This window comes from Mandrillus leucophaeus, unplaced genomic scaffold (assembly GCF_000951045.1).
Source record: "Mandrillus leucophaeus isolate KB7577 unplaced genomic scaffold, Mleu.le_1.0 Scaffold65, whole genome shotgun sequence".
Taxonomy (NCBI): domain Eukaryota; kingdom Metazoa; phylum Chordata; class Mammalia; order Primates; family Cercopithecidae; genus Mandrillus; species Mandrillus leucophaeus.
In genome coordinates this window covers 5,589,686-5,616,798 of record NW_012107030.1, presented here as the reverse complement: position 1 = coordinate 5,616,798, position 27,113 = coordinate 5,589,686, and the positions used below count along the sequence as shown (strand labels likewise).

At 38.7% G+C, this 27,113-nt stretch overlaps 1 protein-coding gene across 1 annotated transcript in view; it reads right to left on the bottom strand.

The window, feature by feature from the left end:
- The window catches only part of PDZD8 (PDZ domain containing 8), a 103,487-nt gene extending 76,380 nt beyond the window's left edge, over positions 1-27,107 (bottom strand). The window contains exon 1 of the mRNA XM_012001114.1: positions 26,469-27,107. Within this exon, the coding sequence (XP_011856504.1) occupies positions 26,469-26,551 (83 nt within the window). The 5' untranslated portion in view covers positions 26,552-27,107. The remainder of the gene's footprint in view (positions 1-26,468) is intronic.
- Positions 27,108-27,113: the final 6 nt, after the last annotated feature.

Here is a 27,113-nt window from a genome sequence, read left to right as displayed (position 1 = left end):
TATGTCCTGAAGCCACAAGGGTCAGATATTATATGATTCCATTCATATAAAAATCCAGAATAGGAAAATTTATAAAGTACATGAGGCGTTATTTAGGCCTGGGGGTAGGTGAGGGATTAGGAGGTAGCCAGAGGTTATGGGTTTTCTTTCTCAGGTGATAAAAATGTTCTAAAACTGACTGTGGTGATGGCTGCACATATATGTGAATATACTAAAAGCCAATTAAATTGTAAGCTTAAACAGGTGAACCGTACGGCATATGAATTACATTTCAACATAGCTGCTAAAACGAAAACCAACAACCCCGCTACCCAGAAATAATTTTTCTTGTCACTGCTTTGATGTATAAATGTTTGGTTAGAATTATCTGATAAAATAATAAAATCATAAAGTGGCACAGCTCCATTAAAACAAATTATAGTCCCTTTTAATGCTTATGAAAAACAAACATGTATTGAATGGCTACCAAACCAGATACTGACTGTATAAAGCACTTTATTTGCTCACTTAATCCTTACAACCTCCAAACTAGGTATCAGCACACTGTACATAAGGAAATAGTCTTGAGATCTCACACCTAATAAATGCTAGAGCCAAAACTGGAACTTGCATTAATCTGCGATGGCTTCCATAACAGAACTCTGAGTGGCTCTGGAGGCTGGAAGTCGAGGATCAGGGTACAGACAGGGTTGGGTTTTGGTGAGGCCTTTCTCCTTGGCTTGGCGATGGCTGCCTTCTCACTGTGTCTTCTCACAGCCTTTTCTCCATGTGCATATTCCTGTTCTCTCTCCCTCTTCTTATAAGGAAACCAGTTTTATTGGATTACTGCTCATCTTTATGATCTCATTTAATTAACCCCGATTACCTCGTTAAAGGCCCTATCCCAAATAGAGTTGCATTGAGGGTTGGGCCTTCAACATATTTTATTAATTTTTGAGGGGAGCACAATTCAGTCCATAGCAAAACTCATATGTAACTCCAGAGCCTGATCTACAGTCCCTTGACTGACTTGATTATCACCCTGTTTTCTGCTGGAATACAAGTTCTAAACCAAGTCTGAAGGAGCCCGACAAAGGAGGCTCACAGTTTTACATACATTACTATATTTGATCCCCACAATAACATGTTAAGGCAAGAATCTCAAATCATTTTCTCATTTCACATAGTTCAGGGAGAACAAAAAGCTTGCTGAAGACTACATCCTTTTATTAAAAAGTTACATGAAGATACATGCCCACAAAATAAGGGCATAAAGCAAGACTGAAGAAAGTGATCCAAAAACAGTGAATCTAAGTCAAGAGAGCAATGATGTCCTAAACCCTGAATGGCACTAAGGTTACGAAACTGGAATATAGAGAAGGAAACATAATCTGCATATAAGACAGTTCTGTAGATAAACAGTACTTATATAGACATAATAATGTAAAAACACAGACCAATGAAGACTTAACTATGAACAGAACATGTTATCAATTATATAAAAATAAGAAAATAAGGATGGCCAGGTGTGGTGGCTCATGCCTGTAAATCCCAACACTTTGGGAGGCTGAGACAGGCGACCTGCTTGAGCTCAGGAGTTCGTGACCAGCCTGGGCAACATAGCCAAACCCCATTTCTACAAAAAAATACAAAAATCAGCTGGGCATGGTGGTGTGCCCCTATAGTTCCAGCTACACTGGAGGCTGAGGCAGGAGGATCACTTGAGCCTGGGAGATTGAGGCTGCTGTGAGCTGAGATCACAACTCTGCACTTCAGCCTGAGTGACAGAGTAAGACCCACTCTCAAATGAAAAAAAAAAAAAAGATGTAGGTCAGTGAATGAATGGAAAATAGTAATAAAACTATATCCAAAAAAAGGCAAAAGAGAAGGTGAGAGAGGATATTACTTAGCGAAATCCTTTATCGTCTGAAGCCAATCAATAGTCACTGTCTAAAGCTTCTGACTCAAGAAGAGCTATATGATACTGTTTAGTAATACAGAGATAACACCATTATTATTAGTATAGCTAACACTTATTACATACTTAGCATGTGAAAGGCATTATATTAACTTAATTCCCAAAACAATTCTATGAGATAGGCACTATAATAAACCCCATTTTGCAGATGAGGGAACTAAGATGCAGAGAGGTTAAGTAACTTGCTCAGGGAAACACAGCTAGCAAGTTGTAGAACCAAAATAAGAATCTAGGTAGTCTAGCAGTCTAGCTCCAGAATCTGTGTTTTTTCTTTTTTTCTTTTTTTTCTTTTGAGACGGAGTCTTGCTCTGTCCCAGGCTGGAGTGCAATGGCATGATCTTAGCTCACTACAACCTCCGCTTCCCAGATTCAAGCTATTCTACTGCCTCAGCCTCCCAAGTAGCTGGGATTACAGGTGCCCGCCACCACGCTCAGTTAATTTTTGTATTTTTAGTAGAGACGGGGTTTCACTATGTTGGCCAGGCTGGTATTGACCTCATGATCCACCTGCCTCGGCCTCCCAAAGTGCTGGGATTACCGGTGTGAGCCACTGCGCCTGGCCCCAGAATCTATGCTCTTAACCAATGACTCTTAAAAGTTGTTAAAAATAGAAATATATAGGCCGGGCACAGTGGCTCATGCCTGTAATCCCAGAACTTTGGGAGGCCGAGGCGGGCAGATCACAAGGTTAGGAGATCAATACCATCCTGGCTAACACAGTGAAACCCCGTCTCTACTAAAAACACAAAAAAAATTGGCCGGGCACAGTGGCAGGCGCCTTTAGTCCCAGCTACTCGGGAGGCTGAAGCAGGAGAATGGCATGAACCTGGGAGGCAGAGCTTGCAGTGAGCAGAGACTGTGCCACTGCACTCCAGCCTGGGTGACAAAGCGAGAATATATAGTTAGAAACGATTGCTTTTGAACAGTCTAGTTTAGGGCAGAAAAGTAAAGGGTTTAGGGAGGCAAGTGCTGATTTTCATTATAACTTCTTCTGTTTTGATTTCTAAGTTATATGCATTAAGTAAAATGAAAGGACAAACAATGCCAAATGTTGGAGAGGATGTGAAACTGCTGGTTTCAACTATTAAAACTACTTTGAAAATTGTAGTAATATCTACGAAGGCTGTAGAGATCCACCCTATGACTCTGCAATCCTACTCCTTGATATACCCAAGAGAAATGTGCACAAATGTTCACCAAAAGGCATATATAAGAATATTCATAACAACACTGCCCATCAACAAAAATGGACAGACTGAAATACATTCACACAGTGGAATACTCCACAGCAAATATAATGAACAAAGTGTATCTATATGCAACAACATGGATTAATCTCACAAACTACTCTTGAGCTAAAGACAGCAAAAATGAGTATATACGGTATGATTCAATTTATACAAAGTTCAAAATCAGGCAAAAAACAAACACAAAAAAATCTAAAAATAGTGTTAGAAATCAGGATAGTAGTTACTTTTAGGCAGAGGAGCGGAAGGTGGTGACTAGGTAGCATATAAGGAACTTTTTGGTTGCTGGTGATACTCTGTTGCTTGTTTTGAATGCTGATTTGACAAGTTTGTTCACTTTGTAGACATTCATGGAGCTGAATTTTCTGATTAGTACACTTTTCAGGTGGTGAATTATATTTTAATAAAAGTTTAAAGAAAAAACATGTTTTTTTCTTTTTTTGAAGACGGGGTCTTACTCTGTTGCTCAGGCTGGAATGCAGTGGTGTGATCATGGCTCACTACAGCCTTGACCTCCTGGGCTCAAGCAATCCTTCTGCCTCAGCATCCCAAGTAGCTGGCACTACAAATGCAGGCCACCACACCCAGTTATTTTTTGTAGAAGTGGGGTCTTGCTATATTGCTCAGGCTGGTCTTGAATTCCTGGGTCCAAGCAATCCTCCTGCTTTGGCCTCCCAAAGTGCTGGGATTCTAGGAGTGAGCCACTACACTCGGCGTGTTTAATTTTTAAATGTGCATTACTTTACTAACACTTAAAATACATATTTAAATTATCCTGTGTAGATCTGAGAGAACCTTTTGTAACATCTAAAATATGTTTTACTTTAAGATGTCTCTTCAAGTTTGCTCTATAAGCATGCTGAATACCAGCTGGTGACATCTCCATCACATGGCAGCAGTAAAACTGTTTGCAAACACTGTGATCTTTAGAGAGAAAGGTTTTACTACAAACCCAATGTAAAAATATGCAGAGGTCTAGATCTACTGTTAACTGTAGTTGAGCTTTCATGTTCTTGCTCAAGTGATAAATCTGCTAGAGTTTTCAGATCAATACGAGAAAACTCTCTAACAATTAGAGCTAGTGAAAAAAGAACATGGCTTTCTCAATATGTAGTAGCAAGCCTCTATCTCTAGAAATACTCAGGCAAAGGTTAGATGAGGATTTGTCAAGGAGACAAAAAAGAACACAAAAGAGAAGACAAAAGAACACAAAACTTAGAATCATATATAAATATAGATTGTTGTCCCAACTTCATCACTGATAAAGCAGGTGATATTGGAAAAGTCTTTTATCTCCTTAAACTTCATTTTCTTGTTCAAAAAGGGAGGAGGGGAATAATACATGCTTTTTGTTACCTATGAGATGGTGAAGTAAAACTAATTCATGTGCCAGCATCTCTTAAACTACAAGGTATTGTAACCACCTGAGGGGTTCTTCCTGCCCACGGCATAAAGACAGACCATGGTGGCATTGTAGTAGAGAAAGGGTTTAATAGACACAAGGCTGGCCACAACACAGGGGAGATAAAATGTGTACCCAAATCACTTCATTCAAAGCTCGCAGGTGAGGCATTTTTCAAAGGTAGTTTGGGGGAAGGAGTGGGGTGGCCGGGTAATAGGTGCTTGCTGCTGATTGGTTGGGGCAGAGATGAACTCATAGCGGGTTGAAGCTGTCCTCCGGTGTGCCAAATTGCTTCTGGGTGGAGCCACAGGAGTGGAGTTGTAATAAGTCCTAATACAATGCCACTTTTACTAAAACACATTTCCTAATCTGCATTGTAAAGCTGTATAATTTCTATAAAATCACAGTATCTCACTTTTAATGGTTTACAGAAAGTAAATGCCAGTGTTAACCATGGGCTCTCTATTAAGTTTCCTTTAGATATCTAAAACTATTTTGTCTAGGTTATGATGCTGAGTAAAATATAAAGAACTCAATAAAATTCTTCAGCAATTCTATTAATACTGACTTGGAGTCCCAGAGAGAGTGGAAATCAATAATAATGGGAATGACCTTCCCAGTGCAGTTTGATGGCTCTCAAACTTTCTCATCCTAGTCCTCCAAGAAAGACCCATATTAGTCACAATATTTCAGAAGGAAGGGGTAAACAAGTCCATGTGGTTAAAAGATCAATGAATCTCTCTCTGTTCTAATAAAAATCCATGCTAGTTTATTGTAAGGAACACTATGAAATAGTCATTTCTGAGAATCTACACCTTTATGTTTTCTAATTTGGGGATATAAAAAAATGATCCTAAGCTAGACGTTAAAGAATTATTACTTTTTAAAGCTTTGATAGTGGGATTATACTTTTTTTAAAAAGACATATTGATGTTACACATAAATTTTGTTTCGAAATAATCGGGGGAGAGGTGTGTGGCAAGATATAGATGAACAAGAGTGGCCCTAAGTTAATTACTGGCTACAAAGCAGGATGAGGGAGGGGGTGAGGGGGTGGGGAGCGGCATTTACTGAACTATTTTCTTGACTCTTAAGTGAAATTTTCCAGAATGAAGAATTAGAAAAATTGTTCTGTATACTAAAACAACGTGGTTTCTGTCTTCCTGTTTCCTTTCTCTAACTTCCCTGAGCAACATCACTTGCTGTTGCTTTTATCACAGTTCATATATTGGTACCTAAAAATGAATTAAACACTCTTTCTTCAAACTTGTACCCTCCTCTCCTGCTTTCTCTTACTGGCACCACCAATTTCAAAGAGACTTGGAAACGTGGAGGTTACCTTTTACTCCTCCTCACAACCAATTAGTTCTATCCCCATTCCCCTCCATCCATTTACCGTTAAAATGTCTCTTCTGTTGTTCTGTGTTCCTCATTGGCCTGGTTTAGGTTTTCATTGATTGCTGAGAATGTTGGGACTTTTGAAATTGTTTCCTTTTCTTAAAAAGAGTACTTTCTTAAACCAAAAACAAAGCCTCTACTTTTTGTTGCTGTAAATAAAAAGCTACCTCACAAGACTATTACAAAGATTTAGAGTTCACACATGTGATACACCTAGTCAAGTTCGTGGCTGTTATAAGCACACAAATTCTGGTTTTCTTCTCTTCTTTATGCCCAAGTATTATTATTTCAAACTGGCTTCCTCACTGAATCCCTGAAGATCCTCCAAGACCCTCATTCTGTTCCTTTGTGATTTCTCCTACCCACAGTATGCTCCTATCCCATCTCCCTATGTCTAAAGCTAAACTATTCTTTAACAGTTACCTCAAACACCATCTCATCTGTTTAACAAATAGGCTTACTTGATAATAGAGAGACCAGTCAAAGTTAGATACTCAGATACTGCAGTCATATTTCAGGCTCAGGAATACACACAACACTATATCCTTTCTAAGGGAGAGAGTGGAACGAGCAGCTATAAACCGGCAATTGAAAGTCCTATATGGTTTATGCTTTCAGTCGGAAAGTTTTGGCTCTATCACATCAGCAACTAGCAAACATAAATGTTCTCTTCAAATTCTCCTACACCAAATATATAAACTAGATAACTCAGTGAGTGATCATTTTCAAAATGTTTCTTCATTTATTATGCTTCAGAGCCAGTACTCCTTCAAACAATGAATTCCCCCTGCTGCATTAAAAGTATAATTTTCAAAACCTCAATTAGTCATAACTTTTATGGCATACATTATCATGCAAACTATTGTACACTAATACAAAACTAAGTATAAGCCAGAAAGAAAACAAAGTACAATGGTTCAAAATACTCTTCATTTTCTGTATTGGTAAATTATGAATCTAAATTTCGAATTTTCAATTTTACTTAGACACTTCAATTGATATTACATTAAAAGGACAATTCATACACAAGACTCCTCTATGTTCACCAAGGTTAGTACTACCGTATTATTTCTCCTGAGAAACTGTATCTGCTAAACACTCTGATGCCATACGTAGTCTAGCCCTACGTGGTAAGCTTTTCATTCCTGAAGTTCTACTTCAGTCACCTCCTCTCTGTAACCTGTCCCTCTCCTCTACCATCTGGTAATTGTTTCCTCACCTATGTTCTAAAAACACTTTATATACGCTCTGTTTTGCTACTAGCCATACTATTTATGTATCTGTCTCCATCTTTCTAGTTCTCCTGAAAGATCCCCTCCTCCCAACTAAATTGTGAGTTGCCTGAGAAAAGAAAGCTTACATTTATCAGCCATATAGAATAGAGATTAAGAACAGACTCTGGAGCCAGATAGCTTGGCTTGGAATCCTACTGTGCCACTTCCCAGCAATATAACCTTGAGCAAACTTCTGACCTTGACCAAAATCTGAGCCTTGGTTTCCTCAGAGGCAAAAGGAGGATAATAGTTACACCTACCTCACAGTGCTGTTACAAGAATTGCATTGAATAATGAAAAGCACTTAGTACCATGCCAGCAAACACTCAATAGACATTAGTTATTATTACTGTTCCGCTTAAATTCCTGGTATTTAACAAAATGCCTGGCACATAAACTGGCACTTAGTATATCTCCACTGAAATAAAGAACCTATTTAATGACATGAAATATACTTTAAAATGGCATACTTTTAATTATACTACAATACTTAAATTTTTCTGAAAAATTTCAGAAGTTTCTAGAAGAAATACTATTAAGGTGTTGTTAGTCTGCTCTATTACAATCATATTCTATTTTTAAAAATTCTTAAGTTATTATATGCTCATTTTTCTCTTTTCTAAGACCACAGGAGCCTTAAGTTTTAGAAAAGATAGTATCTGGATCTCATTAATCTTTAAGTCATTATAATGAATAGCTCCAGATCTCAGTCTAATTTGTAAACTATCAACTGGTTGATTCCATCTTCAATCCTTTTTTCTTCTGTGAACTGAGAGTTTCCTGCAGATTCTATTTTTAGAGACAACTGTATTAAATCTAAAATTGCCTAATATTTAACATAATTTTCTTAATATCATTTAATAAGTTAAAAAGAGATGCTGAGACATTTATGACATAAAAAAAGAAAAATAAGAAAAATTTAAAAAGAAACTCAATTTGAAGATTACCATTAAAATTTGAAAATAACTAAAGCAAAACACACACGAATACTAATTTATTCCACAGGATGAAAGGTAATTCCACAGACACCTAAATATTTAAATCCTTTCATTTTACTCATGAGAAATAATCTAATTACACCTGAGTCTAAAAACACGGGTATACTCACATCCAGGTCCATGCTCTTTTAGGAATAAAGTTATATTTAAATGTTCCTAACAATGTTAACCGTATTTGGCAGAAGTTATGTTATTGTTATTCCTAACTGCATTTACAAAAGCTAAATTAGGCTGGTGTGATAAAAGAATAATATGTACTTTACTATTAATCTATCATTAAGGTAAGCATCCTAATCTGGGACTGGGGAAAGGGAAGTAATCAATGACAAACAAATGAGAAAAAGAAAAATTAAAAATAACCCAGATAGCTTATAAGTCAGGGGTAATTACTGAGATTACTGTCTCTTTGGAAAATGAGTTCATGTTGGCCTCATCTAAGGTTTTGGAGTACTCCCTGCCCCACCTTTTCATGATATAGAATCTTCTTTCAAAAAAAAAGGTATTTTAAAATATAGCATGTTATTAAACTTACAACTTTTCATAGAGACAAACTTTTTTTCCCAGTAAAAGCAATAAAGCAGTGAAATGTTTAAAGATAATAAAAGAATGCATTCAAGTCTAAATTAATTTACAAAGTTGAAATAAAATATAAGATAATGCTTATGTTAAACTGCTATTTAGAAAATCAGGTACGGACATGGTGGCTTATGCCTGTAATCCCAGAACTTTGGAAGGCCACGGAAGGTGGATCACTTAAGGTCAGGAGTTCGAGACCAGTCTGGCCAACATAGTGAAACCCCCATCTCTACCAAAAAATACAAAAATTAGACAGGTGTGGTGGCATGCACCTGTAGTCTCAGCTACTTGGGAGGCTGAGGCACTAGAATCACTTGAACCTGGAAGGTGGAAGTTGCAGTGAGCCAAGACTGCACCACTGCACTCCAGCCTGGGTGACACAGTGAGACCCTGTCTCAAAAAAAAAGAAAATCAGGATACATTGTTGAACAGAGCATGATCACTGCTATGTAAAGCAAACCAAAAGTCTGTGATTAAAAAAGCCTACAGGGGCCAGGTGCAGTGGCTCACGCCTGTAATCCCAGCATTCTGGGAGGCCGAGGTGGGCAGATCACTAGGTCAGGAGTTTGAGACCAGCCTGGCCAACGTGGCGAAACCCTGTCTCTACTAAAAATACAAAAATTAGCTGGGCATGGTGGCACATGCCTGTAATCCCAGCTACTCCGGAGGCTGAGACAGGAGAATCACTTGAACCCGGGAGGCAGAGGTTGCAGTGAACCCCAATCATGCCACAGCACTCTAGTCTGGGCAACAGAGCAAGACTTCATCTCGGGGAAAAAAAAAAAAAAAGCCTACACAATCAGGAAAATGTGAACGCTACTTTGATATTTAATGACATTAGGTATTACTGTTAAAATTTATTTTATATTTGATAAAAAATATGAGAGCTACATACTTAGTATTTATGGATAAAATACATGGCATTTGCTTCAAAATAATCTATGGGATTAAGGAGGAAAGGGAGTTAGAGATAAACAGGATTGGCTGTGAGTTGGCAACTGTTGAAGATGAGTGACAGATTATGAGTGTTCATCTTACTATTCTTTCTACCTTAGAACTATATTTGAAATTTTTCATAATAAAAGGTCAAATAAAAAAGTTCCCTGTTTCTTAAACTGTACACTGGGTATCATATAAAAGCATGAGTTCTGCAATCTTAGAGACCTGAGTTTCAATTTGAGCAACTCGTTTAACCTTTTGAATCTGCACTTATTCATTTATAAGTGAAGTATCACTATTATGGTTTTACTGTGGGGATTCAATGGATAATATGTATATAAAAGTATAGTATCATCCCAGACCAAAACAGTAGTTCACTAAATTTATTAGGGTGGTACAAATATAATTGCAGGTTTTGCCATGTAAAAGTAATGGCAAAACCACAATTACTTTTGCACCAACCTATAGTCCTCTTTCTTTCCCCTCCATCTCCCGTCTCTTCTTTCATGGACTCTTGCTTTTTTACTGATTGCTAACCCTTAATTCTCACTGCTGCATTCCACACCTATTTTTACTACCCACCATCCCTTATCTTTCTCTTCCCTCTGATTTTCTTCTCCTGGGTTTTCATTTATTTATTCCTCACTTTCAGCTTCTTTTTGACAAGGCAGTTTAAAGTATTAAATCAATACTTGGTCTTGAATTTTGGTTCCAATACTTACTAGCCTTGACACCTTGGGCTAGTTACTTGGAACTCTGAGACCCCCAGTTTCTTCACCTATGAAAGAATAGTAATAATAGCACCTATTTTATAGAGTTACGTAAGGAGGTGAGAAATTTCTCATAAGGCATTTGGCCCAGTGAGGTGCTCTAGAAATATTTCCTATCAAACCTTGTATTTATCTATATTAAGGATGAACTCCTATAGACATGTCAGGTAGCAAACTTCTTCTCTTCCACAAGGAACCACTTCAGGATTCAGCATTCACCACGTATGATGGTCCCAGTTCATGGCTGTTTGTCTTCCTTGGGCTTCAGATTCCACGTGGCAATGATTTCAGTCCCATGCTAGTTGATTTTTTTTTTTCTTAATTGTGTGCTTTGTGATAATATCATTTGTTAAGTGCAAGAGAACAAATTAACAATAGTCAGGGCCAGGTGTGGTGGCTGACGCCTGTAATCTCAGCACTTTGGGAGGCCAAGGTAGATGGATAGACTGAGCCCAGGAGTTCGAGACCAGCCTGGGCAACATGGCAAAACCCCATCTCTACAAAAAATACAAAAATTAGCTGGGCGTGGTGGAGCATGCCTGTAGTCCCAGCTACTGGGGAGACTGCGGTGGGAGGATCACTTGAGCCGGGCAGTTGAGGTTGCACTAAGCCATGAGTGTGCCACTACACTCCAGCCTGGGTGACAGAGCAAGACCCCGTTTCAAAAACAACAGTAGGCCGGGTGCGGTGGTTCACGCCTGTAATCCCAGCACTTTGGGAGGCCAAGGTGGGCGATCACTTGAGGTCAGGAGTTTGAGACCAGCCTGGCCAACATGATGAAACCCCATCTCTACTAAAAATACAAAACATCAGCTGGGCATGGTGGTGCACACCTATACTTCCAACTACTCGAGAGGCTGAAGTGGGATAATTGCTTGAGCCCAGGAGGCGGAGGTTGCAGTAAGCCGAGGTCGCACCACTACACTCCAGCCTGGGTGACAGAGTGAGACTCCATCTCAAAAACAAAAACAACAAACAAAAAGTCAGCACGCCTCCCTACCTTAGTTATTGCCTTTGTATTTCTGCATCAAGTTTTATAACTAAGCTTATATTAAACTGAATATATTAATAAACTGACTTCAGGAAACCCACAGAAAATTGTTCTATTTATGAAATTCCTTGAAGTGTACTATACTATTCTTGGGGAAATCATTTTAATTTCTGCATTCCTACAGAGAAAAAAAGTATTCCTGAATAGTTATGAAATTAATAAGAACAAGGATAACAAATATTGTTACAAAAAAAAATTTCTCCTGCTCATCCATATACCCTCTACCTAATATAAAATGCTCACTTTTAGCCAAGTTCCTCTTTCTGCATAGAATGATCAAAGTCCAAAATGCCTCACAATTTTCTAAAGCAGTTTTATATATATGCTGAACAAAAGAGTGATAATCAAGGCTGCAGGTCCCTCATAATAGAATTCAAAGAGCTGGTGACTAAAAGATGAGTCAATGTTAGCTGATAGCCTATGCACCAGAGAGGCAAGTTATCAAATGAGACGAGTTGTTCAGGGAAACAAAGTAATTCTCTTGACTATGTCTGGCAAATCTTGTATAGTCTTATGTTCATCACAACCCACAATGTAAGGGTCCCTTATCATGGCCTATGATCAATTAAATCAAAATTCGCAGCTCTCACATAGCTAAAAAAAATGGGCAAATCCAAACTCCTATCCTTTCCTGTTCTTCTCTACTAGCCCCCCAACACACACCACTGAATAAGAGAATACAAAAATGACCACTTTGTATATTTCTAGCACTTCTGTAAATTATGCAACTCTGATATATGTCCTTGATTCTCACAACTCATAACAAGGTACAGTATTATAAACACTATTTTACAAAAGAGGAAGCTAAGGCAGCTTGTCTGTGATCACATAGTAAATGGCGTAGTCAACACTGTAACAAATCCACTCAACCTTGTGTCTTACAATACCAACGTGTACAAGCAATACTAGATAGCAACTGAAAATAATGTATATATTTAATATTTATTAAAGCTCACTGAGAAAGTGAGGCAACAGAGGTGGCTCCTTTACATATGGTAAAAATAAATAAACTTCAGGTCAGACTAGCAGTTCTTACACATTTTGTACTTTTAAAAACTATTGAGGATCCCAAAGAGCTGCTGTTCATGTAGATTATGTCTATTAACATTTCGCATATCAGAAATTACAAATGATAAAAATTTTAAACATAAGAATATACAAAGCTCACATTCCATTAGCTGTGAGGGTGATGGTGTCATCACATATTTAATTTCTGTAAAACTTCACCATATATTTGTGAGAGAACAAGGGTGAAAAAGGCAGATAACTTTTTTGTATTATTATGAAAATAACTGACTTGACTTCGCAGACCTGCCAACCCCTCAAAGGTCTGGACGATCCAAATCACACTGTGAAAACCACTGAGTCAGAATGTAACGACTCTGAGTCGGGGCAATTTTTAAAAAAATTCTAAGTTGTAACCCATTACCTTACTTTAAGTATACTTTCTCACTACTAGATTTTTAAAAATACCTTGAAAGGACTGTGTTAGTTTACTCCCTGTTAGCACTAACTCTCTCTGCAGTGTGTTGCTCTCTGGACACAGACGGTGTTAAACATTTACTGAATAAATTGAATCTCTTCTGAAGTCTTGCGCACTCTGGACAAAGATGGTGTTAAACATTTACTAAATAAACTGAATCTCTTCCGAAGTCTTGTGGACTGAAAAAGAGAAAATGCTTTAAAGCAAAATTACTACCTCCCTACTATGGTACAGACATGAACAATGAAGTTTATGAAACAGAAATCTGGTGTTCTTTAGCTAGTCAGATGTATCAAACAGACAAAAATTCCTTTCCAAACATGAAGGAACAACAAAAAATCTGAACAAGACAAGTAAGAGGAAGTTAACATAGTCAGCCCTCCACGTCTATGGGTTCTGCATCTTCGGACTCAATTAACCCCAGATTTAAAAAAAAAAAAAAAGACTGTTGCGACTGTACTGAACTTGATGCAAAGATCTTTTGTTCTTATCATTATTCCCTAAACAATACAGTATAAGAACTATTTATATAGTATTTACATTGTATTAGGCATTATAAGTAATCCAGAGATGATTTAAAGTATACAGGTGGATATGCTTAGGTTATATACAAACACTATGCCATTTTATATCAGGGACTAGAGCATCTGTGGATTTTGGTATCCTGGTGGAACAGGGAGGGTCCTGGGACCAATCCCCCCATGGATACTGAGGAATGATTATGTTTTAAGGTTATAATTGTCCAGCTTTCTCCTAATTTTTCCCTATCCAAATAAAAGTAAAACATCTTCTAAAGTACATAAATGATTGTAATACTATCTGTATCTCTGCATCTGTTAGTTTATAAGTACCTAACTCAAGTTAGAACTTATTAAAGGAAAATATTTATAAGATAAACAGCGTGTATATCCTTATTTGAGAGAAATCCCTACATTAAACCTATGCCAGGATAAGATGTAGCCTGCAGAAATAATAGCAAAGTGAATAATAAATAATGCCATCTTATATTTACAAAATTATTTTATCTAAGAACTTTTAAAACTTTAGATTTTCATTTCATTTAGTCTCAAAAACAAGTTGCATGACTTGTCCAAGGATATACTAAACCAACAAATCAGTAGTAATTCCAGAAATAAAACAGGAATTCCTCATCTTCTAATCCTACTGTTTCAGGGCAAGAGGCCAAGTTACTTTCAAGAGAAACCATAAGAGCACCGATATTCTCTAGACTCTAACAATTATTACTAAGAGTCTGGTTCAATAAAAGCTTGTTGAGTGGCATGATTCTCAGAATTATTGAGTCCAAATCCTAACTCTGTAGTATTAAAAAGTTCAAATATTTTGAGTAAGCAACTTACTCAACTATTTTAAGTAGATAATTTACTCACTTTAAGTAAGCAATTTACCTAAAATGGGCTGTAATTTAGATATACTCTATTCATTGACTTTATTTTACAGACTAAGACTGTCAAGAATTTTCTCTTTACATTTCATTAATCTCAAAATATCTGAAGTAAATTCAGTTTGTACTACCTACCACTCCAGCATTAGTAAACAAAAGGACACACATTTTACTACAAATATTTAGTTAAATTCTTCCCATGGCAAGAGTTTGCCATTCTGGTCCTGATCAAAATCCAAAGAGTTAAACATTAAGAACTAACAAGATTTCCAAATACTGAAATACATCAGCTATCACCTGTCCTAAACTTTACAGAAAACAATATTATACTTAGTAATGGTGAGAACAAAATAAGATTTTCAGTGCATTATAAAAATAATTACCATACAAATGAAATTTGCTATAACAGAATGGCTCTTATTTCAGCCACAGCAGGTTTCAGAGAACAAAAAGCTTTGAATTATTTATTTGCATGACCAAATGACTAAGGTAGTCAGCAACCACATCCTTAGTAATAAGTGTTAGTATAATCCAGTATGTATGAAAGACTATTGTGTAAAAAGGGCAAAAAATTAGCATACAACACAAACACCAGATGCACTATTCAGAAGATATTGATGTCTCCATGAAAGTTGTATCTGAGAACAGAACATAATCATTTTTCAAAATAGAGATTCTTGTAGCCAGCTACTAAACAGAAACTGTATCTCCCTACCACTACTACTTAAGATTTCACAGCAAAAAATATTAGTCACTTATAATTGTAGATTATACAGGTAGGATATTATAGAGTTCATCCTAGGAGAAACGCCATTTCTAAAAAGTAGTTAGGTTGCAAGTATCTGTTTAACTGGTACCTTACCAATGACCCAAGTATACATAATAGGTACTTAATACAAAAGAATAAACCCAATGAGGATATTTTTACTACGCTATTCAAGCATTTTTGTTTTTAAATACATAGCAACAAGAACTATTAATGCTGGGAAGTGAAAAATTTTCTAGCTTTTCTATCAAAGTTATGCAAATCAAAGCCCAGATATTCAGTACCCCACCCACCATATCATCAGCTCCATTCTCCCTACAATACATGAAGAATTCACAGGCAGAAATACTCAATGTGCTGATTAGAGAATAAAGAGAAATGTGTTCTAAAACATTCTGATTTCATTAAAATTGGTAATTACATACCAGACTAGTAAAAGCAAGCTTGATTGTTATTCTATATCAATCCAAGAAAAGTATAGTCTACAGTTCATCAATATTGACCTTTCTAAAAAGTGAAATGAAAAACCAAGTCTTCTGGAGCGTCAGAGAAGGTTGCAAACACATCTGTGTTTAGTATTTTGTTTGTGTGTGGGAATGAGAGAAGGATATTGCGCCAGTATGGTGCCTGGATAGACCTTGAATTCAATATGGTTAATTGCTGGAGATCACAATCAACATAATTTATGGGGGGTGTGGTGTGTGAGTTTGTGTATGTGTGTGTCTGTCTGTCTATAAAGAAGGCACTCTCCTTCAATACTGATTTCACAATAGTATTGGGTTACATGTCATCAGCCTGTGTTTATAATGACAACGTTTAACCATAAAAAAAGTTAAAATATGTTCCATAAATTTATGTTTAAGAAACCCAGAAAATACAGGTATTCTTTAGAGAGACTGAATTCAAAATCACAGCACTCAGATAAGTGTTTGAGTTCACTTTGTGAAAAATTCATCCCTGTACATTTAGGAGTGGGACAGTTTCTGTACACACACAGACACACACACACACACACTCACACACACACACAGTATTTCCATAAGAAGTTTGAGCAAAAAAAAAAATTCCAGCATTTAAAGGATTAACCCCCTTTTTTTTTTTTTTTTTTTTTTTTTTTAAATATAATTTTTTTTTTTTTTTTTTTTTTTTTTTTATATTATGTTGAAAGGTGATGTTTAAGAGGGACCTAAAAAATGCTGGAGTGAGCTCTTTGGCTGTATGTGGGAAAAAACTCCAGAAGAAGGAACAGCAAAGGCCCTGTGGTGGGAGCATGCCTGGGGTATGAGAACAGCCAAGGAGGCATGAACAGATTATGGGAGAAGCAGTGATGAAAGATAAGGTCAGAGGCAGAGAGAATGGCTGAGAGTAGAGCAAAGCAGTAAGTGAGTTGGATTTATACCTATTATCTGAAGGGACATCCATGTTACACTTCACAAAATAATTTGCACGGTCACATTCATACTATACTCTCATTTTACTAAGGGCAGAACGAAGGAGGGAGTGAAAGTGGGGGCAGGAGGGAGGGAGATGGAAGAAGGTAAAAAGAGGAAGGGAGAGAGGCACCTCCTCAATATATATAAGAGGCTTGTATATGTATGTTTGAGCATACAGTTAGGTTTAGACCTCAAACTTAACATGGGTATATCAGAGGATGAAATCAAAATGGAGAGGAGTAGATTTTTAACCTCTTTATGCTCCTCAATACTATATAAATATATGCCAAAAAAAAATGGCCAACACCCAACCCCCAAAATAAAAAAAACAGCAACAAAATCTACTATGTACACAGAGACACAGGTAGAAGGATGTTTGCGGTGCCATTATTTACATTAGTGAGAAACTGAAAAATCAACAAGGAATTGGTTAACTTATGGTACTAATGGCCAATGTAATTATAAGCATCTGTTAGAACAAATGAAGTAGGTATATATAGAAAACCCAAGACACAATAAGTTTAAAAAAGAAAAAAAAAGATGCTAACAATGAAGTATTGAGTATGATCCTGCCTTTATAAATAACAAATAATACATTTAGAAAAATACGGAATAGTTCCCAGATTTAACAATAGTTTTAAGAAAAGATATTACAGAAGATTTTCACTTTGATACTACATATTTTCTAACAGCTTGAATTTTTAAAGTGAGTTTGTCACTCATTTGAAAGGGAAAAGAATGTAATGTGTCACCTAGAAAATATCTGATATATATCTAGTAAAATTACCACTACTCATCTAAAGGTAAATAATTAACATGCATACCACATTTTTCCCTAGTACAAATACAGGAAGTATACAGTTTTATGCCAGTCTTAGCAATTTGGCTAAGAGAGATTTTGAAACTACTCTGTAAAACACCTGCTAATGACCAGGTAGTTGGCTTTAAAACTTTCCAATTAAGTGTGATGTGCTCTGATGCTGTGTCAAAAAAGTGTCAGTACATCCTATGACTCCGAGGTAAGAACAAAGTCATTTAATAATACTTGTTTCCTGGTGACACTGTTCTGAGAAAATAGAGAATATCATGGGAAGAAATGTTGAATCAGTATTTAACTTTTAAACAAGGTATTTAGTGATAGAACTCTAACTTGAAATTCCATATATTCTTATTGAACTACTGATCTAGAGAGTGCCTCAGCCTGCTATAGGGAATCTTAAGAGGAAAAAAAAAAAAGAAAGAATCAAAAAGACATGATATATTTCACAGGATAGAGAGAGGGATTACCCCCTCCTCCAGCATTTTTAGAAACACCTGAGTCATATGAATCCTATATACACTTTAAGAAGGTAAGCAAAATAATGAAGTGGTTAATATTTGTTTTAGCATGTTAGTTTTAGTTATGTTTATGGTAACAAAGTTGTATACTTCTGTCTGTGTTTATTTTTCAACCTAGAGTCTAAGGACCCTAAAAAAGCTCCAAGGGAACTATGAAATTGAATGAATTTTTTTTTAATGCAGAAAATTTGCTTTCTGCAGAAATTTTCTGCAGGTTTCCAAAGGACAGGACCCTCAAAGATTTAAAAGTACTTTCAATGTACACATATATAGCTTCTTTTTTTGGTAAACATTAAAACAGGTTGTGGGGGGTGTATTTTGAGGGTTTTTTTTTTAAAGTTCAGAGCAGGGATCAGTGAATCTTTTCTGTAAAAGGCCAGACAGTATTCGTGGGTACATAAGGCCTGTCACTACCATCACTACCACCACCACCACCACCACCACCACCACCACCACCACCAGTACTTCTTTTAACAACTTCAAATATAAAGTTGAAGAATGTAAAAACCATTCTTAACACAGGGCCCTAACAGCAGCTAGTTTGCAGACCCCTGGTTTAGAGTAACAGTTGGTTTATCTCTGAAGAAATAACAGAGCATGAGATCTGGAAGTCCAGGACCTTTCAAATTCAGGACTTCATGTCACTAATCCTCTGAAAATCTCATATTTCCACATCTGTAAAACTGAGATTCTAACCTCTCCCACACAGGAGTTTTAACTATTGAGGTTGCAACTGCATGGAAATGCCCACACAGTGCCTAATGAATACTTAGCAAACAATGTTTTATTACCCCCACCCTGCTCATATGATACATTGTTAGTAATACTTTGTAAATCAACATTTAGTGTTTGATCAGGCATGCTCCTTCAACACAATCTACTTTATAATGATCTGCTTTGGCTATTTCCAGAAGACACTGTGGCTTTTACTGATTTGAATTTATAGCCTCCCGGCAGGGCATGAATCACACCTGTAATCCCAGCATTTTGGGAGTCTGAGGCGGGCGGATCACTAGAATCCAGGAGTTGGAGACCAGCCTGGCCAACATGGTGAAACCGCGTCTGTACTAAATATATGAAAATCAGCCAGGAGTCGTGGCATTCGCCTGTAATCTTAGCTACCTGGGAGGCTGAGGCAGGAGAACTGCTTCAATCTGGGAGGTGGAGGTTGCAGTGAGCCAATATTGCGCCACTGCACTCCAGCCTGGGCAAGAGTGAGACTCCGTTTCAAAAAAAACAAAACCAAAACAAACAAACAAAAAAAACTATAGCCTCCTCAAAATGATTACTCTCCCCTCAATGAGTAAATCAAATTTCTAGAGCAAATATTTGTAATGTATCAACACATTATTCTCCATCTAAAGTGTTTTAAAAGCTGAAATTAAAATAATTCAAAGCAGTCTGAGGAAATCCAACGTGCAAGAAGTAAAATCAGCACTAAACTGGGTATTTAGGTGGAGTACACTTAGGTGTGCTAAGAAAGCTAATGCGGTATCTCATGCCTGTAATCCCAGCACTTTAGGAGGCCAAGGCAGGCAGAGCACCTTAAGTTAGAAGTTCAAGACCAGCCTGCCCAACATGGCAAAACCCTGTATCTGCTAAAAATAAAAAAATTAGCTGGGCATTGTGGTACACACTTGTGGGAGGCTGAGCCAGGAGAACTGCTTGAAGCTGGGAGGCGGAGGTTGCAGTGGGCCGAGATCATGCGCCTGCACTCCAGCCTGGGCAACGAGGAAAAAAAAAAAAAAACTAAGGTCACAATGTATTATATACAGTACCACAGTAATCAGGTGTTTGCCTTAGCAGAGCAGAGATATTGATCTCTCCTGTTTCAGTTTCTCACAAAACTGAAGGGCTTAAATACTTCCAATGCCACTAAAATGAGCTTTACATGTTCTTTGTTTTCCCTAGAAAGACTAACCCTGTAAGAGCATGAATTAGTTTATAACCATTTTTATCACTTTTACTATACTCACCACAACACCAGGTAGTATGCACTAAGCACTTACTGAAAATCAACGACTATTTTTAAAATCACATAATTATTCATCTCCAAGAGACAATGATCTGCAATTTAACTTATATAGAGATATGACAAGAAATATAGAGATATGAGCAACAGCACAAGAAAAAGCACAATAGGTTAAAAATTAGCTATTACAAGATTATTCCAGCATAGCTAGAGTAATGCACAATGTCATTTTCTATTCTCCCCAAGTATTAAAGGTTAGTTAGAATTCCTATCAACATTAGTAAGTAAAACTATCATTATTATAACCACCAAGGAATTTTAGTAGCTATTTTAAAGTATTTTCCAATGTGTAACATAAAGGAAAAAAGTATGAAAAAGTAAATAAATACAACATATTACACTTGACTTTACAAATGATTTTGTCAGTTTTCAGTTAATTTACTTTGAAAGATTTTGAGATATGGATTACTCAGTTCATTAAATTCAAATATACTGTCAATAAGTTGATGCCCCCCTTTTTGGAGATCAGTGAAGTAAATGCCTATCTAGTTATTAATGACCCATCCCACTAAAGCGAACTATCCACCAAACTCGAACAAAAAGGAGCCCTATCTACTTACTATCACTACATGGTAGAAAAATGGATTGCATTTCAAGGCATTTTTTTTTTTCTGGCAGAATGACTTTTTAAAATTCAACATTATATTGACAATAGTGTTTTTTTTTTTTTTTGAGACAGTCTCACTCTGTTGCCCAGACTGGAGTGCAGTGGCACGATCTTGGCTCACTGCAACCTCCGCCTCCCGGGTTCAAGCAATTCTCATGTCTCAGTATTCCCGGCAGCTGGGACTGCAGGTGCGTGCCATTTTTAGTAGAAGCGGGGTTTCACCATGTTGGCCAGGCTGGTCTCGAACTCCTGACCTCAGGTGATCCACCCACCTTGGCCTCCCAAAGTGCTGAGATTACAGGCATGAGCCACCACACCAGGCCTGACAATGTCTTTTATTTATTTATTTATTTTTACTTTTTGAGATAGAGTCTTGCTCTGTTGCCCAGGCTGGAGTGCAGTGGTGTAATCTCGGCTTGCAGCAATCTCTGCCTCTCTGGATTGAAGCGATTCTCCTGCCTCAGCCTCCTGAGTAGCTGGAATTACAGGCATGTGCCACCATGCCCAGCTAATTTTTGTATTTTTAGTAGAGATGGGGTTTTGCCATGTTGGCCAGGCTAGTCTCGAACTCCTGACCTCAAGTGGTCCGCCTGCCTTGCCCTCCCAAAGTGCTGGGATTACAGGAGTGAGCCACCGCATCTGGCCAACAATGTCTTTTAAAAAATAAAATTGCTCAATAACAGTCCCTTCAAAAACGTAATTAAAAGAAGGATAAAAATGATCACCCTCCCTCTCCACTCCAGCTATTAAGTCTTCCCATTTTCACTAATTAGCAACAGTAATGCTCCCTATTTACTCCTCCAGTAAGAGTCTCAAATTCATATTATTCCAGGCCAGGCAAGTACCATCAGTTAAGCACAGCAAATAAGGGGGGACTATATTTGCTGTCCACCTAGGAGCTTACACACTGAGTTTCAACCCCAAAGCTGCTACTACAGTCCATCTCTCTATCCTGTTATTGCTCTGAGAAATGCAGAACTGGCGCTACAAGATATTCCAATTTTTCCTAACAGAAGCCACAAATCCAAATCACACAGAATCTTCCATTTTTTAAACAGCGCAGGCCAAATAAAAAGTACCTGCAAACTGAATCTGCTCATCTGCGTACAGTAATACTCCAGGAACAGAAGCATCAGTAAGAATCTCAAATATCTAACTCCTAAACCCTAAACACAGCTCCCCACCCAGAGACTATTACTCAGACTTCATGTTGAACATGAATTATCCATGTAGTAAAAGAACATTAGTGGTAATCTTTCTCCCTTGAGGATGGATTCTGAGGTTCATATTTTAAAAAATATTACTATTATAATATACTAAAGTATTTTAATAAAAAAATCAAAACAATTAACACTGAGGTGGATGAATGAAATTCCAAACTTGAATAAATCTGTAAACATATTGTCTACATATTATAATTCATTTTGTAAAATAAAATGTTTTACAAACATTCTAAGTTTGTTAATTTGGGCAAAATGAAGTGTCAATCAGCTGGGTCCTTAGAAAGCAACCACTTGAGCAACTTAGCATCTCTAGGTGAAACATCAGGAACTGGCAGTCCAGACAGGCTGCTTCACTTTAGCAAACGAAAAAGGCAAAATAAATAAAGGGGGAAAGAAGTAACAACAATGTTAACTGGCAAGATATTTCTGTTACATAATGATTACAAATGCCAAAGGATCCTAAGACTCCATACAATTCTCTTTACTGCTTTAGCTCTACTAAGAAGATTAGACAGCTAAAAAAGAATAAACTAGGCTGGTCACAGTGGCTCACATATGCAATCCCAGCACTTTGGGAGGCCAAGGTGGGCAGATTGCCTGAAGTCAGGAGTTTGAAACCAGCCTGAACAACATGGTGAAACCCGTCTCTACTTAAGATACAAAAATTAGCCGGGTGTGGTAGCACATGCCTGTAATCCCAGCTACTCAGGAGGCTGAGGCAGGAGAATTGCTTGAACCTAGGAGGTGGAGGTTGCAGTGAGCCAAGATTGTGTCACTGCACTCCAGCCTGGGTGACACAACGAGACTCCATCTCAAATAAAAACAAAAACAAACAAACAAAAAAACACTAAGAAGGAAAAAATAGCAAGACCTTCTATTTGGAAACACAATCTGCTCAATTAAAAAAGAAATGCTATGTGGGACAGTACCCAAAGAGCCTCATGATTTACTTTTAAAAGGATCCTCTAAAATGACCAATTTAAGAAAAAAATCAGCTTTATAGTCATACTCTTCTCAAGAGTTCTAGGTTAGTTTGGAAAGATATCCCACATATTATATCGATGGCACGCTTTAAAAAAGAATCACTTAAAAACAATAGTTTGTGTCTTTGTGTGTGTGTGTGTGTGTGTGTTTTTAAAGGTGGCCTGGCCTTATCAGAGCTGGGTTTCACCACTTGAAAGCTGTGTGACTTTAAGCAAGTTATTTAACTACTCTGAGCTCCATTTCCTCATCTGCAAAAAAAGATGAACACTAGCTAGTTTAATTTTCCCTATGAGAAGTATGCTATATCTTAGATGTATTGTAATTCATTCTCTTATCTGAAACTTGAATCAGTTCCACACCATCACCTGTTTGTTTATTTATTTATTTACTTATTTATTTTGGAGACGGTGTCTCACTCTGTTGCCCAGGCTGGAGTGCAGTGGTGCCAACTCGGCTCACTGCAACCTCTGCTCCCAGGTTCAAGCCATTCTCCTGCCTCAGCCTCCAGAGTAGCTGGGATTACAGGCGCCCGCCACCATGCCCAGCTAACTTTTGTATTTTTACTAGAGACGGGATTTCACCATGTTGGCTAGGCTGGTCTCACACTCTTGACCTCAAGTTATCTGCCTGTGGCAGCCTCGCAAAGTGCTGGGATTACAGGTGTGAGCCACTGCACCTGGCCCATAACCAGTTTAAAACACTGGACAGAACAGCTACACAGACAAGAAGTCAACACTTGCTGAGGCAGCCCTTATCATCGTCATACTTGTTATTTTCTTCTACTAAGCTAGAACCAGCTTCCTAATTACTTCAACCCCATCAATCCCACTCTAGTTTAAATCTTACAAAGGGCTGGGCAAGGTGGCTAACACCTGTAATCCCAGCACTTTGGGAGGCTGAGGTGGGAGGATCAGTTAAATGAACCCAGGAGTTCCAGACTAGCCTGGGCAACAAAGCAAGACCCATCTCTACAAAAAAAATTTTTTTTTAATTAGCCAGGCGTGGTGATGCACACCTGTGGTCCCAACTACTTGGAAGGTTGAGATGGGAGGATTGCTTGAGCTCAGGAGGTCGAAGCTGCTGTGAACCGCGATCCTGCCACTGTACTCCAGCTCTGGGCAATAGAACAAAATCCTGTCTCAACAAACAAACAAAAAACACAAAAAAATTACTAAGTATAGCTAATTCAATTCTCACTAGACTCTAAGCTTCTTGAGGGCTGAGTTCAAGTATTGTTCAGTACTGAAATCCCAGCACCTACAACAAGGAAAAGCATATAGCAGGTGTACAACAAACATTTACAGATTGAGTGATACGCTCTGTGCAGCTGACTGAGCATTGAGATGCCATCTAGTATAAATAGCACAGATGTGTGTACTTCTGGAAATTATCATTTAATGCTTCACGTTTAGAAGTTGAAATATCATAACCAAATTCATGCTGTGCTTTTAAAACAACCCCTTCAGATATAAGTGAAAAGCAGTTTGGCATACTTTTAAATGACTGTTATTCAATGATACAGATCATAGTTTTTCAAAGTAATAAACTTCTCAATGCCTCTGTAACTTATTCATAACTTATTTCAGATTTACCTAAATTCCAAGTCTACATTAAAAAAAAAACTCAAAATGATATGTAACCTCACTGTCACTGGCTATTCTACAAATTTCAAAATAATAATCTAGTCAAATTGTATTAACTGAAAGCTACCAGAAAACAGCATAATTGAAGTTGTGATAGAATACCAAAATATCTAGCAACTTTTTCTCACGACTTTTTTGGTAACACACTGCTATAAACAAACATCTCTCGCTGCTTAAACACTAGAACCCAGTTATAATTTAGTCACTGATATTCCAGAGATTAAAAGTAGGTTTCATAAAGTATGTTCTACTTCATAGAACCAGAAATCAACCACAGTGAACCACCAGTTCACCACCCTCCATAAATCTATGGAAATATTTCCATTACAAAGTAAATTTCTCCTGCCACCGAAGTTTTAAGCTGTCACTCTGTGCTGTTAGCCTAAACAAAACGTAATTGGTAAGGTACATCTGCCACAAACACAAGCCAATAATCCATTCCAAACCCAAAATATTTCTGGACTATCTTGCTCCTGAAAATTGACACTGGTAGAAAATTGGTGATCCAGAAATAGGCAACTTCCACTAAAAGGCAAGTAAAATTAGGTAAGTAAAATACAAGACTGACTTAATTTTATAACAAAGGGCAAAATTTTAAAGGCTCAAATGTGTTAGTGAATACAAAATTAAAGGAGGACAGAAAGAGAAATTAAAAATTCAGCTTTTTACAAAAGAGCCAAACAGCACCTTCCACTCCGCCTCTAGCCCTAAAAAAGTCTTTCCCCTTCCACTCCTACAATATTAAAACAAAATTTATATACTACTCAAAACTGTATACTACAAACTTTAAGCCATCAGACGCCGGAGGGCTTAAAAAAAATTAAAATCACTACCCAGCATTAAAATACAATTTGCACAGTGATTTCAGGTCCTTTGAGAGAGGAACTTACAGTCACAGAGAGTAAATGCTTGATGGGCCGAGTCTGGATCTGTGTTCTACAATCTACCCAAAATGGGCAAATGACATTAATACAAAATGTAAAGTACACTATGTACCGGCTTCCAACTCCTTTCCCATCTGCTATGGAAAGTATTCCTGGGCCGGGCGCGGTGGCTCACTCCTGTAATCCTAACACCTTGGGAGTCCGAAGCGGGCGGATTACTTGAGGTCAGGAGTTCGAAACCAGCCTGGCCCCATCTCTACTAAAACACACACACACACACACACACAAAATTCAGCCGGGCACACACACACACACACACACACAAAATTCAGCCGGGCGTGGTGCCATGCGCCTGTAACCCCAGCTACTTGGGAGGCCGAGGCAGGAGAATCGCTCGAACCAGGGAGGCAAAGGTTGCAGTGAGCCGAGATTGCGCCACTGCACTCCAGCCTGCCGCGAGACTGTCTCAAAAACAAAAACAAACCAAAAAAAAAAAAAACCCACAAAAGGATTCCTTTGCAAGACTACCACCTCTGCCTTGAAAGGTGTCAAACCATCAAAGCCAAAGTGGCTTGCAATGGCAAATGAGCACAGACCTGGGCTATAAGCACACCCTTCACGCGTGTACTGTGTCCAGGAACAATTTCTCAACGCGGCCAAGGTGATGCTGCAAAGCCAGTGACGCGGCTGCCCTCAATGCAGCAACCACAGAGAGGGAGAGTTTCTCAACAGTCCCAGAAGCGACTCCTGGGGATTAGGGCAGGCTTCCCTTCCATTTCCAATATGCTGCTTATAAAAGGAGACGATTCTGCCCGCGTTGACAGCACCTTGAGTCCCCATGAACACGCGAAAAGGTTTCTACCTCCTATCAGTGCCGTTCGGAAGCAAAGTCAGTGTTCACTACTCGCCTTGATCTGGGGCCCTGTCCAGGATGGGAAGACCCCAGAAGCAGAAGCCAGGACAGAAAAGAGCCTTTGCCCTTCCCAATCCACGCAGCCAGCAGCGTCCCGCCCAGGCCGGGGTTCCCGGCAGCCAGGCCCCCTCCCCGACCTCGCGCTCACCTGATCTTGTAGCTCGGCAGGGTGTGCTTGCGCTTGATGATCTTCTTGAGCTGGTTGACGATGATGGAGGTGAGCTGGGGCATGGGCCGCCCTTCAAACTGGGAGCGCACCTCGAAGTCGATCAGCGGGTCCTCCACGAAGGAGAAGAACCAGTGGGTGAAGGGCACGCGCGTGAAGACCAAGCGCAGCCTCCCCACCACGCGGGACAGCTTGACAAACAAGTAGGCGGACTTGCCAAAGACCAGGTCCACGTCGATGGCCAGGTGGAAGCCCCCGTTGTACTCCACCTCCGCCTCGAAGGCCAGCTCCTCGGGGCAGGCGGCGGGCAGCGCCTCCCCTTCGGGGCCGTCGGGCTCCCCGGTGGCCGAGGGCACGACGGGCCGGATGAGCCGGATGGTCTTGATGAAGGGCACCGTCTCGCCCAGGAACACGTCCCGCAGGCTCAGCCCCTCCAGCAGGCGCCCGGCCGTCTTGGTCTGCAGCAGCTCCTCGAACTCCACCTTGATCTTCTTGGTGACCCAGCGGCGGGTCAGCGCGGTGTCCCGCAACTCCCGGAACAGGAATAGGATAGTGGCGTTGAGGAAGTAGCAAGTCTCCCGCGTCGGCGGGGCGGGGGTCTCTGGGGCCGCGGTGGGGGTCGCGCCG